Source organism: Equus caballus, chromosome 3, assembly GCF_041296265.1.
Source record: "Equus caballus isolate H_3958 breed thoroughbred chromosome 3, TB-T2T, whole genome shotgun sequence".
Classification (NCBI taxonomy): Eukaryota; Metazoa; Chordata; class Mammalia; order Perissodactyla; family Equidae; genus Equus; species Equus caballus.
The window spans coordinates 8879820-8896591 of NC_091686.1; the positions used below are offsets into that span (position 1 = coordinate 8879820).

At 38.6% G+C, this 16772-nt stretch overlaps 1 protein-coding gene across 1 annotated transcript; it reads right to left on the reverse strand.

Moving 5' to 3' along the window:
* Window positions 1–1089: 1089 nt before the first annotated feature.
* NUDT21 (nudix hydrolase 21) lies at window positions 1090–16761 on the reverse strand. The gene is made up of 7 exons (XM_001915110.6): window positions 16411–16761; window positions 12908–13108; window positions 11994–12057; window positions 7877–7966; window positions 3463–3538; window positions 2663–2777; window positions 1090–1357 (listed from the first exon to the last, which is right to left on the reverse strand). The coding sequence occupies exons 1-7, from the start codon at window positions 16524–16526 to the stop codon at window positions 1336–1338; spliced, it is 684 nt and encodes a 227-aa protein (XP_001915145.1). The 5' UTR covers window positions 16527–16761; the 3' UTR covers window positions 1090–1335.
* Between the last annotated feature and the right edge of the window lie 11 nt (window positions 16762–16772).

Consider the following 16772-nt stretch of genomic DNA (forward strand, 5'->3'; position numbering starts at 1 on the left):
GGTCATTTCTGTCCGCCTATTAAGAACTTAACTATACCAATCTCCTTTAAGTAGCTGTATCTTACAAGATTTCCTTTACATTAAGCCTACAGTCAAAAGGTCATTTCTGTCTACCTATTAAGAACTATACCAATCTCCTTTCTTTAAGCAGCTGTATCTTACAAGATTTCCTTTACATTAAGCCTACAGTCAACAAGCTTGTAATAAGGCATACACAGTATACTTTGACCATTAAGCAATGACGTAGCCAGTAAACTCCTTTGCTCTAAGATTCCTTTTTTATTCCTCCAAATTTGATACTATTTAGCAGTGTTTTAAAAAGCTTTTGGAATTTGGTATTTTTCTCTTAGGTGATAAAATCTATCCCCTACCCTGTCCTTAGCTTTCAGTTGATTAAGATTATTCCAAAATATTTTTGAAAAGCTTTGTGTTGCTTGCTAAAATCAAATTTTCACCTCTGTGGATATAATTTCAAGTCAACTGAAATAACTAATTTTGCAATCCAAGAGTTCAAAATCTAGCAGACCCACTTTCAGAAACTTCCTTTACAGATTACCATTTTACCACGGTCCTAAGAATAACTAAGACACAATGTCATAACAGCAGAAATAATTAATACTTCCATTATGCGAAGAAAAAAAACTCTAAATGAGCTCTGGATCAGTCTCATTTTATACCAAGTCCCATGACTTTCCCTGTCCTAGCCAATTTTAGTGGTTTCCCACATGTTTAAGGTTCACTGCTTGTAGTCTGGCTGTACTAGTATAAAATGTACCAGTCAATAACATACTGGGAGTTCTGCTGTAATATAACTCACTAGAGGGTAAAATTTGGTATAGGAATTGCACCGTGGACTCAATCAAGCAAATTCTAGTTCCCAAAAGTAACAGAAGATCCTCATCACAAAGATTTATAACATGGTCTTGGAGTGTACCTGCAAGAATGGTGTTGGAGCAAGGGTCTCATAAAATTGACTGACCTAAACCTGCCATTATCTCTTAACATTCATCAGCCGGCGGGTAGGGGGCATGAACGATCCTTACTTTAAGATTTTACAAGTTTAATGTGAAATTAAAAAAAAAATACAAATAGAAAGAAGTCCACTTTCTTTAATGTACAAAAAAGTGTGAGAACCAAAAGTAAACATTATCATATTTGTTTACACCATTATCTAGTTCTTCATATTACCTTTACTATTCCAACAATAGAAAGTAGGTGGCAATTTAGGGAATGGGAAAGAAAGAAAACCAAAAACAACTTTTCTACCATGTTTATTTTACACTGTGTGTAGCTGTGCTCACAGAGACGGCTTCTTTCAATTCACTGCGCAGGAATTCAGTTGTATATAAAATTGAATCTGAATTTTCAAAAGAACAATAGCTTTATTAGAAACAGGATTATTTACATAGTTTCTAACTTAGACAATAAAGAAATTTATTTGGACATTTTTGGCTTCCCCCGCCACCAGACATTTCTGGCACTTTCTACACCTAGACACATTTTTCTCTCACCTGTCATATCTCACACATTAAATAACATTGTTGTTGAATACTTACAATAATAAAAAAAATTTAAGAGGGTAAATTTGATTAATTATCCACTAACAAGTTCCTTGAGGGAAGGAAAAGTTGTTACACCTCATTGTATTCTGACCACACGACACAGTTCCTGAACCCAATAGGTGCTGTCTAAATAAATGAATAATATGGCTCTTTTTTTCATATCCCATACTTCAACTAGTAACCCATCAGCAGACTAACACAGAGAAACAAAAGATGAAGTTTGATCAGTGTCACAAAATTGAAAGACCCATTTCATACTCAACAAGCTTTCATAGAAGGTCAAAATCACTACCGGAATTGTTTTTAAATTCACATTTATTAAGCACTTACCTGGTGTCTGGCACTATTCTAAGCACTTTACATGTGTTTTTTCACTTGGTCCTCACAATTCTATGAAGCAGAGACAGCCATCCCCATTTACAGATGAAGAAAGAAGCAAACAGGTATAATCTTTTATCCGAGGTCACACTGCCAGGAAGTACTGAAGGTGGAATTCAAACCCAAACACTGGCCGCAGAATCTATCTTAACCACTATGTGATTCTGCGATTCCTATCTATGGTTGGCTCCAAGGACCTCACCCAGTACAAGTCAACTATTTTAAAAAAAATGCATAGCTCATCACTCTAACCTGCCTAGAAAAAATATATCCAACTCCATGCAAGAATTCAAGACTTAATCCCACATGTTCCAATTTGGGCCTAAATACAGTAGGTTCCAAAAAGAAAAGAGAATATATTACACCAAGAGATTAAATCTTCATATTTTTATATAGACAACTCGCTTCATATTTATTATTCATTGCTGACTGCGATTTTACCAACTCTTCTTTGAATGAAGATTTCAAACTTTACCAGAGAATTTCAGATTTGGGGAAGAGCAGTTACACAAATACCAGAATGTGATGCTGCAACTTAGGGTCTGGGGACACTTTTAGTCAGTCATAATTAATCTATGGCTTGTACGTGACCTAAGGGTCCATCTACTGTCTTAAGTTTCCTGAAAGATCAAAATTCATGAACTACTCCTTCCCAGTGGTTCAGAGCATTTTAAATCTGGCATTTCAGATGAATCAATCACAAAATGTTCAACTTTACATACCTGCTCAAAAGCTGAGGGAGACTAGAAATGATGGGTCCATATCCTGGTGCATTGTCATACAATTCAAACAATGGTGCAGCTACCAGCTTGTAATTTTTAGGGACTGCAAACAAGGCTAAAATAAAATAAAACAGTATATTCATTTTCTATAATTTCTCATGTAATCACTGCTTCTACTTCATTTGTAAAGTCATCACCAATTTTACATTCAAGAAACTTTTGAGGAAAAAAATAATTCTCTTGAATACATTTTGGATGTGTCTTTTAAGCAAAGTTTATAGTGAGAGCTTTGAAACTGACTGACTCTCTAAAGAGATCCATGGTATCAACAACCAAGAGTACCTTGTAAGTCCTGGCCCTGGGAGAAAAGGGAGAAGAAAAGTCTCTTGGGTTTGTAATTTACTTTGCATCCCATTTTAAGAGTATCATAAGAAATGGAATAATTACTTGTTAAAATGCACAACAGGCCTAAAAGATGGTATTAAAAAAATAACAATTCATCTGTCTCCTAAAATTTTCAGTTTATCACAATGTGAAAATCAATACCAGCAGCTAATCAGTTACTAACAATATCTTAATCCAGTATTTTAGGTTCCTGTTAAACTTAACTTTTCCCCCAATAGCATGACTTGCACATCTACGAAAAAAACTAGCTAATTCTATACAAACATGGTATGTGTTTTTAGCTTTCGAATAAATCCAAAAATTCAAGGATCCTAGAGAAAACACAAATAGAGGTATCCTTGAAATTACTCTACAGAAATTTTTAGATGGCTGCCTTCAAAAACAAAGTAACTTACCTTTCTCTTGAAGTTGGACCAAAAACAACTTCTTATGCTCCTTAGGTTTTGTAATATGTGCAGGAATATATGGATACTAAAATAACAAGAGAATAATTTGTAGTTGCCAAGACACCTCTCATACTTCCACACCGCTATTTATCAATTTCTCCCATTTCAGATGTTAAGCTCAAATAGCAACCCTCTGAGACCAAGCTCCTCATAACCCAACAAAATTTTATTTTAACACGTATCCCACAGCTTCATTTATTTCTTTACATGTTTATTCCCCAATCGAGTGTAATCTGCTGGGAGAAACAGAATCATTTGCAGTCTTCCCTTTACCAGGATCTAGTACCTAACGGATGCACCAATAAATAAATGCTTTAATATAAGTAGTAAACCATTCAAGACAAATATGTAATTACAGGATTTACAGCTTGAGAAATTTACAACACAATGAAGTCTGATATTAATCTTTTATAAAAGTTTTTAAAAAAATAATATCATTACCAATTTAGATTTTCTAGAATCCTGAGGTGGACATGTTTACTATATTAAAAGTATAAGCATAGCCTGTGAGGTATTTGACAAGAAGCCCCTCCCCCTAAACCCACACACACATCCCGCCTGCCAAGACACATGCTTCAGGAACACCACATGAGCAGTTTAATTGGAGTTCTGTCAGCAAGGCAGAGAAAGACTGCTTGAGAAAATATTTTGGAGAATTTAAAGGGATGAAGAGAATTAGAGAGGAGAGGTTGCTACGTCTTTTTGTAAAAAGTGCAATTGGCTTAAAATAAACACCAAGATGAGGACTAGAAAAGGCAGGCTTAAAGAAAAGGAACATATAACCTCAAGATTTCTTTTTGTTCTACTCCGTGTATGTGATGAAAACCTTTCCTACATCTCCCCACAATATATTCGGAAAATCAACTTTTGCTTTTGGAGTTGTATTGAGGGAACGGGAATTAAAAAGTACTGAAAATAGACAAAGAGGGAGAGTAGGATGAAAACAGAGGCTACCAAAAGAAGGCATTATCACCCCCACCTTACGAAAAGAACTTATGCTGAGAGGCTAAGCATCTTTCCCAAGATGACATAGCTAAGCAGTGATGCCAGGATTCAACTCTCATCTAACTATAACAGCCTATGTTATTTCCCACTGTGCCATCCCACTGGTACCTAACCATTATTCAAGTTAGAATAATTATATACCAGAGCCATCCCTAGGGTATAATGAACCAAGACGACAGTCTCAGGCTTTGGAAGTTAGCTTGAATAGCACAGGCTAAAAGAGACCTGCGGTTCACATACAACAAAAGTTCCCAAACCATGACCAGACCAAAGTGATTGGCATTACCCCAATTTTCTTTACTATATGTTCCTTCTCTTTTAAGCCTTTCTTCTCCAGTTCTCCTCTTGGTGTTTATGTTAGGTCAATTGCACTTTTTACAAAAAGATGGAGCTAGGGAGATGGTCTTATGCTCTTTTCCCACTGATTCCAAGTTTACTAAACCAACACACATCCCTTACGTTCTATCTTAAACTAGTAGAGCCAATACTAGGGTTCAGTGAATTCAGGGAACTGCCCTAGGACTGTGGTAGGGTAGATGAATGAGAGTATTCAGAAAGCAGCCTGGAAAACTTTGGGGTTATTACTGAGCATTTTTCAGTTAGATCAAGGAATGTTCAAGAAACTAAAATAAGTTTACAGTAACTGTTCTATGTATCTTTGGATAAGGAACTTCACATTTGATGAAACTACTTTCTTAAAACCAAGACAATTCTCAGGTAGTGAGCACTAGCACCAACTTCCAAAGCACCTTATCTTCCCACCCCTCAGCCATATGAGGGAGTGAGAAGGAAGAGGACAGAACAATCTTTAGCCTGGCTGATATTTTGTGAAATTCTTAACCTGGAACATCTTCTCATGCAAAGAAGCCATCAAAATCATAGAGCCTTGTCAAAAGAATTTGGGATCCAACTTCAAGAGGCTCCCATTAGCCAAAAATAGGAAAATTTGCACATCAGTAACATTATCAGTCATTACAACAGTTTAAAACAGATCAAATGTATTGAAATACATGAGGTCAAATGACACTTTAAAAGGTCACTGAAACAAATGCTTTTTGTGCCTCTCATCATAGTTTCTCATCCCACCTCAGACCTCACGGCAGCTGTGTAAGAAAGTGTCAGAAAGCTCCCTGCTTGCTCCCACTGTCTCACTCTCTTGCTTTTCAGCCTCAAAGCATTTCCAAAGCCCTGGGAAGTCTCTCAACCAGTGCTCAGACTCAACATAAAAGAACAAGGGAGTTACTATAACCCTCTTGTAACAAGGGCTAGGAGTCCCCAGCCTTCCATCCTTCTGATGGACAATTCTGAGCTGCATTCCACCTGGTTGCTCACAGTCCTTAGCAGGATCAATTCAGTTGCCCACAGCTGTCATAAGATCAATTACGTTCCCTTTTTGGACTGCTGCTGCTTCATCTCTCCCTTTCCTTGTACTCTGCTGCTTCCTGGGATCACCTCTCAAACAAACATCTGCACTCAAGTCTCTGTCTTACTCTCTTTTGAAAAAAGTTAAGTCTTTGGAGAATGCTAAGGAATTAACTCATTCTTCTGAAAACTGGTAAGTAGCGGAAAAGCAGCACGTATTCTTTCCTACACAACTACAGCACAGGGTAACCAAATAGCTGATGAGGGAAGTTTCTCTTTATATAAGGATCACAATCCTACAGAAGTAATAGATCCAGGAAAACTATTACCAATGAGCTGATAACATTACAAAAAGAAGCAACGAGATATTATAAAATTCCGGATAGAAGCACACAATACCACCTGTGCTGGCCAGCCTCCAAGATGACCCCCAATGGTCCCTGTCTCCTGGTATCCATACCTGTGTAGTCCCCTCCCACGAGGTACTATGTTGGTTTGTGTGACCAGCAGCACACAGCAGAAGTGATGGTATGTCACTGCCAAGATTAGGTTATAACGACCGTAGCTTCCTACTTGGGTACTCTCTGGCACTCTATCTCTTGGATCACAATTCTGAGGGAAGCCAGCTGTCTTACAGGGAGTTACCCTACGGAGAGGCTGTCATGGCAACTGAGGGAGGCCTTGTGTCATCAGGTGACAAGGAACTGAAGCCTTCAGTCCAACAGCCCAGGAGGAACTGAGCGGTCTGCTAACAAACACATGTGTGAGCTTGTGATCCTTTAGCTTCAGCCCAGCTTTGAGATGATGCAATCCCAGCTGACAACCTGACCAGGACTTCATGAGAGACCATGAACCAGAACCACCCAGCTAATCAGCTCCCAGACGCCTGACCCTAAGAAACTAAGATAATAAATCTCTGTTGTTTATGCTCCTAAGTTTTGGGATAATATATTTTGTGGCAAGAGACAGATAATATAATACCTATGACAAGCCTTGTACCTCCCTCTCCCCAAAACTGAGCCCAAATCCAATCTATCGATCTAACTACTAATTTACAGGACATAGAGGAAAAAGAGCTACATGTTCGATGACAACACGAGGACACAATCAGCAGTGGAAACACTAAGGACTTTAAGTAGCCTATTTTCATTAACAAATAAATTACAATGAAAAAAAAGAAAGAAAAGGAACGAATATGTAGATACCAAAGAAACTATCCTAATTTGAACAAATTATAAGAATAAAATTTGCAACTATCAGGGATATGTGAACAGTGAGTACATATTTTTAATGATACGATGGAATTGTTTCTTATTTTTAGTATGATAGTACTGAGGTTATGCTTTTTAAAAGATCCTTATCTTTCAGAGATGCACACTGAAATATTTACGATTGAAACAATATCTAGGATTTGCTTCAAAATAAACTTAAGGTGAGGGCGGGGAGAATGGGGCGATGGGGAAAGGAGCTTGATGAAGTTTGGTCATGAGTTGCTAACTGATGAAGGTGGATCACAAGTAATGGGATTCATTTACTTTTACTAATCTCTCTTTTTGTATGTTTGAAATTTTCCTTTAAAAGAAAAAATGCTTGGCTTTTTAATTTTTTATCTAAACTGAGGAAGAAAAAATTTCAAGGCAAATTCTACTATGATCTTTTTATTATTTTTTTTTTAAGATTGGCACGTGAGCTAACAACTGTTGCCAATCTTTTTTTCTTTTTTCTTTCTGCTTTATCTCCCCAACCCCTCCCTGTACACAGTTGTATATCTTAGTTGCAGGTCCTTCTAGTTGTGGGATGTGGGACGCCACCTCAATGTGGCCTGACGAGCGGTGCCATGTCCGCACCCAGGATCCGAACCCTGGGCCGCCGCAGCAGAGCGCATGAACTTACCACTCAGCCACGGAGCCGGCCCCCTATGATCTTTTTAAATGGGTGGAATTAAAATCAGTTTCCTACTTCCCCCAATGCCCAGCAAATATAACTGAACACTGACCTGAGGAGGTTCAAAATTTGGTCTCCACCAGTTACCAATGCAGTCATCAATGACCCAGTCTTGCAGGACTCCATCTTGACGACCCAGTATCTATCAAGAAGAAATGAGAGAAGCAGTAAACAACTAAACATACATACCCTTGAACACCCTTCTTCAGTGAAGAGAATACTTTTGGCAGCACTCCTGAGAGAGACATGGCTAACATGCCTTCCATATGGATTGCCTTTCTATAATTTCTTGTCATTATCTGTGTCACTCTGCCCAAGATACACACTATTAGTTCAAAATTAGGAATCTAGAATCAACATAACCACAGACAACCAATAAGTCTGTTGTTAGGTCCTGGTTATACATGGAAAACCAAAGGTGATCAATTACCAACATCAGCCAATGGCATGCAGTAGTTTTTCTAGAATCAATTACAGCTTCTGTAAATCCCCCACCTAACCAAGTTACAGCAATACGTGTGCAAAATTCACAACTTTCCTTTTTATGAATCTGTATAGCATACCATTAAACTTAGGTTATTTTAATCAAAGCTATACTCTACACATTTTAATTGGTCAAAAATGGTTCTATAAGGTTCATGAGAAAGGGCAGTTCCCTGTTCTACTCCATCCATTCCCACAGGCTATAACTTTCAACTCTTAGCTGTTTCTTCCCCTTGTAAATAAACTGTTTAGTTTTAGATTTACAGAAAGGCTGCAAAGATGGTACAGACTTCCCATATATGCCATATCCAGTTTCCCTTGTTATTAATATCCTACATTACTGTAGCACATCTGTCAGAACTAGTGGACTAGTGAATACTGATACCTTGTTATTAACTGAAGTCCAAACTTTATTCAGATATCCTTAGTTTTTACCTACTGTCCTTTCTCAGTTCCAGGATCTCACACTATATTTAGTTCTCATTTCTCTTAGGCTTCTCTAGACTGTGATCGTTTCTTCAGACTTTCCTTGTTTTTGCTGATCTTGACAGTTTTGAAGGGTACTGGTTAGGCATTTTGCAGGATGTCCCTCAATTAGACTGGAGTTATGCATTTGGGGGGCTTGTTTAGGAAGGAAGATCATAGAGGTAAAGTGCCTATCTCATCACATCATTTCAAGGGTACATTCTATCAACATGACTTATCACTGATGCTAATCTTGATCACCTAGCTCAAGTAGTGTTTGTCAGGTTTCTCCACTGTAAAGTTACATTTTTTAACACATTTTTTTCCAATCATTTCTTGACTACCTTTCATTTTTAAAAACCTAAAAAAACAGATTAACACCCTCTACTGTGGATGGGAATTTAGATCTCAAAATCACATCCCCCATTCATATTTTCTCTTCCACCATCCTCCCATTATCAATATTTAAGTCAATATTCAGTATTTAAATTAATATGACTAGGTGAATCAGACATAACAGTATTTAGTAAATATAGTTTCCTTACTTGTGCAGCTATCCTTTTCTTTTTAGTTGTTAACTGTTTCATTTCATTTACTATCACTAATTCACGCCCACAACAGCTGAAATTTCTTCTCAATTCAAATATCAACTATTCTGTCAATTTCATATTTTCCTAAGAGACATTCTTCTATCATCCTACTCCAATCTGTGGATGTTCTCTGCCCTACTTCACAGTTGGAGTCCTCAGGCTTCCCTCTGCCTCTCACCTATGTTGTTAGATCCCCTCTATGTTCTGAATCCTGTATCTTCTGTCTTAGTCTATTCCTTCATTTTGGTGGCGAACACTCTGCAGGTACTTTCTGAGGAAAGGTACAAGAGTTACCACATTTTTGGAAACTCTGTATGTCTGGAAATAACTTTACCTGAACACGTGATTTACAGTTTGATAAGACAGAAAATTCTAGACTAGAAGTCATGTGCTCTCAGATTTATGAAGGCATGTTCCAGGATCTTTTAGCTTCCAGTATTATTTCTGGAAAGTCGACACGATTTCTGATTTTGATGATTTGTATTTAACCCACGTCTCGCGTCCTCACTCCTCAACTCTGGAAGCTTTTAGGATATCCTCTTTATCCTTACTGATTTAAAATTTCATAATCATGCGCCTTTGCATGGATCTTTTAACCTTCATTATACAGGGCAGACCAGGAGGTCTTTTTAATCTGAAAGCTTACACTCTTTGAGTTTGGGAATTTCTTCAACTATTGCTTTGCTAATCCTTCCTTTTCCTCTGTTCTACTTATCTCTAGTTTATACTGGTCCTTCTCCAATGACCCACTGATTTTATCTTTTCTCACCTATGTTCTCTTTTCATCCTACTTCCTGGTAGATTTCCTCAACTCAATCTTTTAACTCTACTGAATTTTTCATTCTGCTAACATTTTTTTAATACTCATGAGTTCTTTTTTTTGGCTGAACAGTCTTTTCTAGTGGCACACTGTTCCATAGATGCAGTATCTCCTTTTATCACACTAAGAATATTAATCATAACTTTGTGAATCAATGAATTTTCTGTTTCTGTTGAGTTCTCCTGCTTCTTTTGATCTCTTTCTTGTTAAGAAGCTTTCTCCAAAAACCTGCTGATACTTGGTTATTTGCTCACAATCAGGGGTAAAGCAATAAGATTCTTAATTGTCACTTCTGTGTGCATTAGTGATAGGGTTACACTTTTTCTTTGGGAAGATTCCCAAGTATCATCATCTGGAGTTTTTTTTTCCCCAGACTAGTCACTTTCTCCTGAAACAAAACCTCCAACCTTCAGCCTGGGGTACGCAAACCTAGTTGTCAACACTCTCTCGGCCTAGTAAGGTTAAGTCTAGAAGCCTCACTATTTGGGATGTAAACCTTCACTTGTTATCCCCATCTTCTCAACTTTTACAGTGCTTTGCATTTTCTGATTCCATTTCTACAGAGGAGTTGCCAGTCAGTAGTGGGGAAGATATCTAGGAATATAAATACATTCTATATGGACTGTCAATCAATCTAGTTTTCAGTCCACACATGCCTGCACTTTCACAGGCACCAGGCACCTCCAATTCCTCAGCCTTTCTGGTGTTCTGCAGTGCTGGGTCCTGGACTGCCCTCCTGTTGGGCTGAGGTTTCTGCTAAGGCAGTTATGATTTGCCCATCTGCCTTCCAGCTTCTAAAATTTTCTTCTTGCCGTTGTCTCATTTTGCACTCCCTCAATCCTACTGAATTTGTTAGCTTTTTAAAACCCCTTTATTGCCTTTTTTGTGGAATTTTGAGAAGGAGCTGAGGTAAGCAGATACGTTTAACCTACTATAAGTAAACGGAAGTCTAAGCACAGCATGATATTTAAGAGTTATAATGCATTTACAAAAATACTAGGAAGACAAACCAATAGGTCAAAGTGGTACAATTAAAGGTGAGTTTAGCCTTGTTTCTCCTACTTTTCTGTATTTGCCAAGGTTTTTGCATAGAACATGTATTAGTTTTGTAATTGAAGAGGAGAAGGAAAATTGCAAGCTAAAAAAGAAAAATGTTTAATAATGAAAACAACTACAATCCCCAAAACTTCCAGCATCTATGCATTCAGCCTCAAGTCTTAAGAGACAGACTTAGAATGACTTTTAACAAGCAACATAATTTGGACAAAGCCTAAAAGATATGTGCAAAAAATGAAATTAGGTGTGTAACAGGAATCATTCTCTTGTCAAAATTCTATAGACGCCTACTCTGGAACAAAACTACCTGCATCAAATCTCCAGCTTCCCAACATACTAGCTGTGTAACAGCAGGCAAGTTACTTGAACCCTCTGTGCCCAGTTTCCTTATCAGTAAATGGGATTAATAATAGAACCTACACTTCCTAGGGCTGTTGTGATGATTAAAGGAGTAACTGCACGTAAAGCCTTTAGAACAGTGCCTAGCATAGTAAGTACTCAATAAATGCTGGCTTTCATTAGTCATTATTGTTATGTGAACATTTTAATGAAAAAAAAAAAAGTAAGTATAAGTTCAAGTTGTAGAAAATAAACCATGGTGCTAACACTCTAGGGTTTAAATTTTATTTACTGACAACTAAATATTCAAAATAAACATCCTTTTTACAAGATATAAAAAGCCTAATTATCCATTAGGTTGACAGTATTCAGAAGGGCAATACTAACACTGCCAAAGTGGTTAAACAGAAAAATACCTCTGTCATTAAGCGTTTTAGTCCTTCAACTTCATCTTCTCCTGGGTTAAGTTCACCACCAGGTCTGTATAAAGGTTAAGAATTTCAGCTTTCAACTTAATACAATTTGGGGATAACAGGAAGAACACAATTATAGTTATTTCTATCAAGTAACTGAATAACACATCAGGGTCACATAAGGCAATCAAAGCAAACATCAAACGGAGGGAGAAGATTGTGCCAGAAAGTTGAATTCATGTTAAATCACTAGACTAACACAAATCTTAGTTTTAAACAAACAAACAAAATATATACCATAACATAAACATCACATAATTGCTGGCCACCAGCCAATCTCAATCTCTTTTCTTTGAAAGCTAACTGGTGATAAGAGTCTAGAAATACCCAGAGAGCAATGGATCACATTCTTTAGGTCTGAAGAATGGGATATTTTTTAAGAACTCCAATCTAAATACTTGAGACTTCTCTTTTGGTACAATCTGGTCAAACTGTTGTGGACTAAATGTATACTGAGAAATTTATTTATGAGCTTAAATGATAAAACTAAATAATTATCTATAAAAATGTATGCCATTTGAAGAAAAGGAAGCATTATCCATCCTAAGAAAGAAATGTCATCAATTGTTCTTAGTAATACTACAATGACAGAGAAATTAAACCTGGACTAATTTCTTTCCCAGGGCTTCTATCAAACTCAGTCATTAACATCAACAATATAAAGAAACATGCAGATTTCTAGTCAGGCAATAAATGAGCACTGGCCTAGAAAAAATTACTCGTGATTTTCTCTTTCTAAAGACTTCACTAACAGTTTGTTGAGATAAATGACTAAGGGCTAAAACTGTATTCGAAAGCAACATAAAACAGCAATCTTATTAAAAGTTGTCTTGCTGTTCCTTTCCAATGACACTTACAATTTGAAGAAAGTTGTTCCAAGCTGCAGCAGTAGCACGTGGGGCAGCCGGTGCTCATGGACAATCAGAACCCCTTCTACAGTCCTCCTCATGCCAATTTTATCAAATTCCTCCCTCATGCGCTGAAATCTGGCTGCAACAGAGCTGTCCTTCTCATAGAGGGGCTCCTTTGTACCAAAAGTATAATTGGTAAGAGGGTACCTGTGATCCAAAGACAAACATCAAACATGAGAACTGAAGACCATAATTTACAATGACAGATACCAACCATATATAAAGAAACCATGGTAAAAAGTGTATATATGGTACTCAGAGTCATAGGATTCGCCCAAAGTTACACAACTAGTTAACGAGACAGCAGAATTAGAATCCAGCTCTTTGGACTCTAAGGCCAGAGCTTCCATTAGATCAAACTGCTACTCCACACTTGAACTTCAAGTCTAGATAACACTATCCTTAAGGCTCTTAAATGTTTGAGAAGTGGTTATCTGGGTATCTGATAATTCTTTGCTTTTAGATCATGGCCACTATACTAACACTGCCAACCTGGCTAATGTCCCCCTGGGTTCCTCTGACTACCAATCTACTCAGAAATTCTATTAATTATGGGCGCTAGTGGCTAATCTCTTTCTATAAGCTGAGCCATCACTTTTCATCATCTCTCCAGCTATTTTCTATTTCTCCCAGTCAACTCTCCTCAGACTTTTCTGGTACCACAACCCTTTCCTTTTCAGATTAACTTTTCTTTCACCTTTAAATCTGTTTTAGCCTTCTGCCTTTATTCTATTCAGTATCCTTATTCTTCCTTTCTTTTCATTCAAATCTTCTGCCCACCATATCTAATCTGAATATTCTCACCTTTATCAAGAATTCAAAATGTGGCTCATATTGTTGAAGATACTTATCTTACCTAATAAAAATGAAATTTTTCCTTAAAGATAGTTAAAAATACAATATTTCTATTTTATCACATGTACCACTTTGTAACTCCTCTGTCTTAAGCCTTACAGTAAGAAGCCTGATTATAAGCTTTTGAGTAAGAAGAATGTTTTGGCCACACTTGCCTACCCCCAAGGTATGTATCCTATCAAAATGCCTTGACATAAAAAGTCAACAACTACACAACTAATCCACTCAGCTATTCTTTTTTTTAAAAGAGATTGACCCTGAGCTAACATCTGTTGCCAATCATCCTCTCTTTTTTTTTTACTCTTCAAAGCCCCAGTACGTAGTTGTATATTCTATTTGTAGGTCCTTCTAGTTCTTCCATGTGAGCCACAGCCATAACATGGCTACTAACAGATGAGTGGTGTGGTTCCACGCCTGGGAACCAAACTTGGGCAGCTGAAGCAGAGCATGCTGAACTTTAACCACTAGGCCACGAGGGCTGACTCTCGACTGAGCTATTCTTGAAAGGGGAACAAATCAAGGTTGCCAAAACTTAAAAAATTACTTTAATGGCAGAAGCCAAATTCTACACATAAATGAAGCAGCTCTAAAATAACTAAAATATACCATATTTCTAGGGTGCTTTAAAGATTTTTAGAAAGAACTTTCCCAGTAGACCCAATGCTGAATCTAAGATTGTCATTAGCAGCAACAATCTCACACAGCACTATGGGCCAGGCAACTTTTTTTTTAAATGCTTTATATATATTAACATTGAGTTCTTACAACCTGAGTTCCAAAAAATTAAGGCTGGCTATAACACACCTCTACCGCAAGAGCCAGCTCTCACATCAATAGGAGATGCCGTCAAGAGGAAACGTAAGAATTTTCACCTGTGCAATCAGACTGACAGCCCAGACACATGCATATAATTTCCATCATCCTATGAGCTTTGTAAAGCAGGGACTACAGTTTATTTTTTATTTCCTCACTACTGTATACCAAGCATTATGCCCAGGGCCTGGTACAAAGTAGGCACGCATGCAGTGTTTCCTATAATAAAATATATTGGGGGAGAGAGGACTTGTTTTCAATTTAGATCATTACTCACCCAGGTGAACTGAGTTCACAACACAATGATTATTTCTGAATGCTGCATTTATACAGGAGGAAAACTACTGTAAATCCATCAACTCATAACTTTAATGAAGCAAAGATTAAAACACTTTCACCAAGTTAATTCTACATAATGGCTTAACGCAAATTGATCCAGTAAGGAAGGGAAAACTAGGTGAGTCCTAGTTCTAATTACCACTGAAATTACTCCAGAAGCTGTGCTTTCATCTTTTTTAAAAGAACATTTGCCTTTTTTCATTCCATGGAAATCTTACAAGGATTTTTAAAAGAAGAGATATGAAATTATGTTAACAGCTACAGAGATATTAACTTGTATACACAAAACCATCTCCTAATTCCAGATTTCATAAACCTAACGTTTTTATTATCTAAACTTCCAAGCCAGCACCTGTTTTGCCACATAAAACAATAACAACCACATTTTCTATTTCAAATCGCTTTTGAGGGGGAAAAGTTCATTTACTCGACTATAAAACAAAGAAACACCTGGAGTGTCTTATCGAAACACCAGTATTAGTAAATCTTTGCACATTTTAAACGATGACCAGCATTAACTGGCCACGTTCCTCCTTTTGGATCAGCACCACGGTGCCTCAAGAACTCTCAGAAAGAATAAAAAATCATACTGACAATTTCCTGAGCAAGACAAAGTCCAAATGCCAATTACCTGCCACAGCGAGGTTACTTCTGAGAGTGACCTCGAAATGCAATGGCTTGAAGTACTTAAACAGAAGGTGTTGACAATAAACCAAGCCCTCAATGGGTTCCCTGGGGCTACATTCTGGACGCCTCCATGGTCAGGAAGTGCAACCACAACAGTACCCGCCCTCCCACGCGGGGGTCTACTGGGTGCCTGGAGGCTGTCGCTGCAGCAGAGAAGACACCTGAATGCCTAGGGCAGGCCAGAGAGCCCTGGGCAGACGAATAAAATGTGGTGCATTCATGAGCTGAAATGCAATATAGCAATTAACAGGAAAATACTAAATCTACGCTGTACAGCTAGGTCTCGAAAGCTTACTGTTAGGAAAAAGTGAAAACTGCAAAAATGATACTGCGTTATACCATTCATAGCAAATAAAAACACAAAACGATACCGCATACGGGATGCGAAAGCGTAAACAATGGACCGGAAGGATAAACCCCACGTTTTGCGGTTGGTATCTCTGGAGAGATGGGGAAAGGACGACTTCAAAGCAAACTGGGTTTCCTATAATGACTGAATAGAGGAGCATAGAAAAAAGTCTTTTCGGGAAGAGGAAAACCCTCTCGAATAGGACTGCAACCCCTTGGCGCTGGAGGACAAGGAAGCGGCCTCAGGGAGCCGGGGAGGCGCGCGCCGGCGAGCGGGAGCGGGGCGGAGGGGCGGCGGGAGCCCGCCGAGGCCGGGGGCGCGCCGAAGGAGAAAACTGGAGCCTTGCGGAGCGCTCACGAGGACCGGGACGCCGGCGAAGGCAGCGGCGAGGCCAGGCCGCACTTACAGGTTGATGGTGCGCTCCAGCGTGAGGGGCTTGGTCTGCTGGATGTACTTGTTGCCGAACTGGTTGACCCCCCGGGGCCAGCCGGTCTGCGAGCGATTGGGCGGCACCACGGACATGTTGGCGAGCTCGGGCACTGGCGGCGAGCAGAAAGGGGGAAGGCAGGGAGACTTTCCCTGTGCCTGCGGCCGTTACCTACGTCCCACTTAGCAGCCGCCGCCCGCCATTAACAGGAGAGCGCAAGAAGGGGCGTACGCACGCCGGAAGTGCATCCAGAGCCTCTGGCGGCAGGAAGTAGGGAGGCGGTGACCTGTTAGGCCGAGCACCATTGAGCCAATCAAAGGGAAGATGGCCGCAATATCTGG

Excerpts from the sequence above, each read along its gene's own strand:
- NUDT21 (XM_001915110.6), bottom strand. The coding sequence starts at position 16,526 with ATGTCCGTGGTGCCGCCCAATCGCTCGCAGACCGGCTGGCCCCGGGGG. Across the intron at positions 13,109-16,410 it reads CTGGAGCGCACCATCAACCT|GTACCCTCTTACCAATTATA; the intron begins GTAAGTGCGGCC and ends TTTGGATCACAG. Across the intron at positions 3,539-7,876 it reads CAAATTTTGAACCTCCTCAG|TATCCATATATTCCTGCACA; the intron begins GTCAGTGTTCAG and ends TTGTTATTTTAG.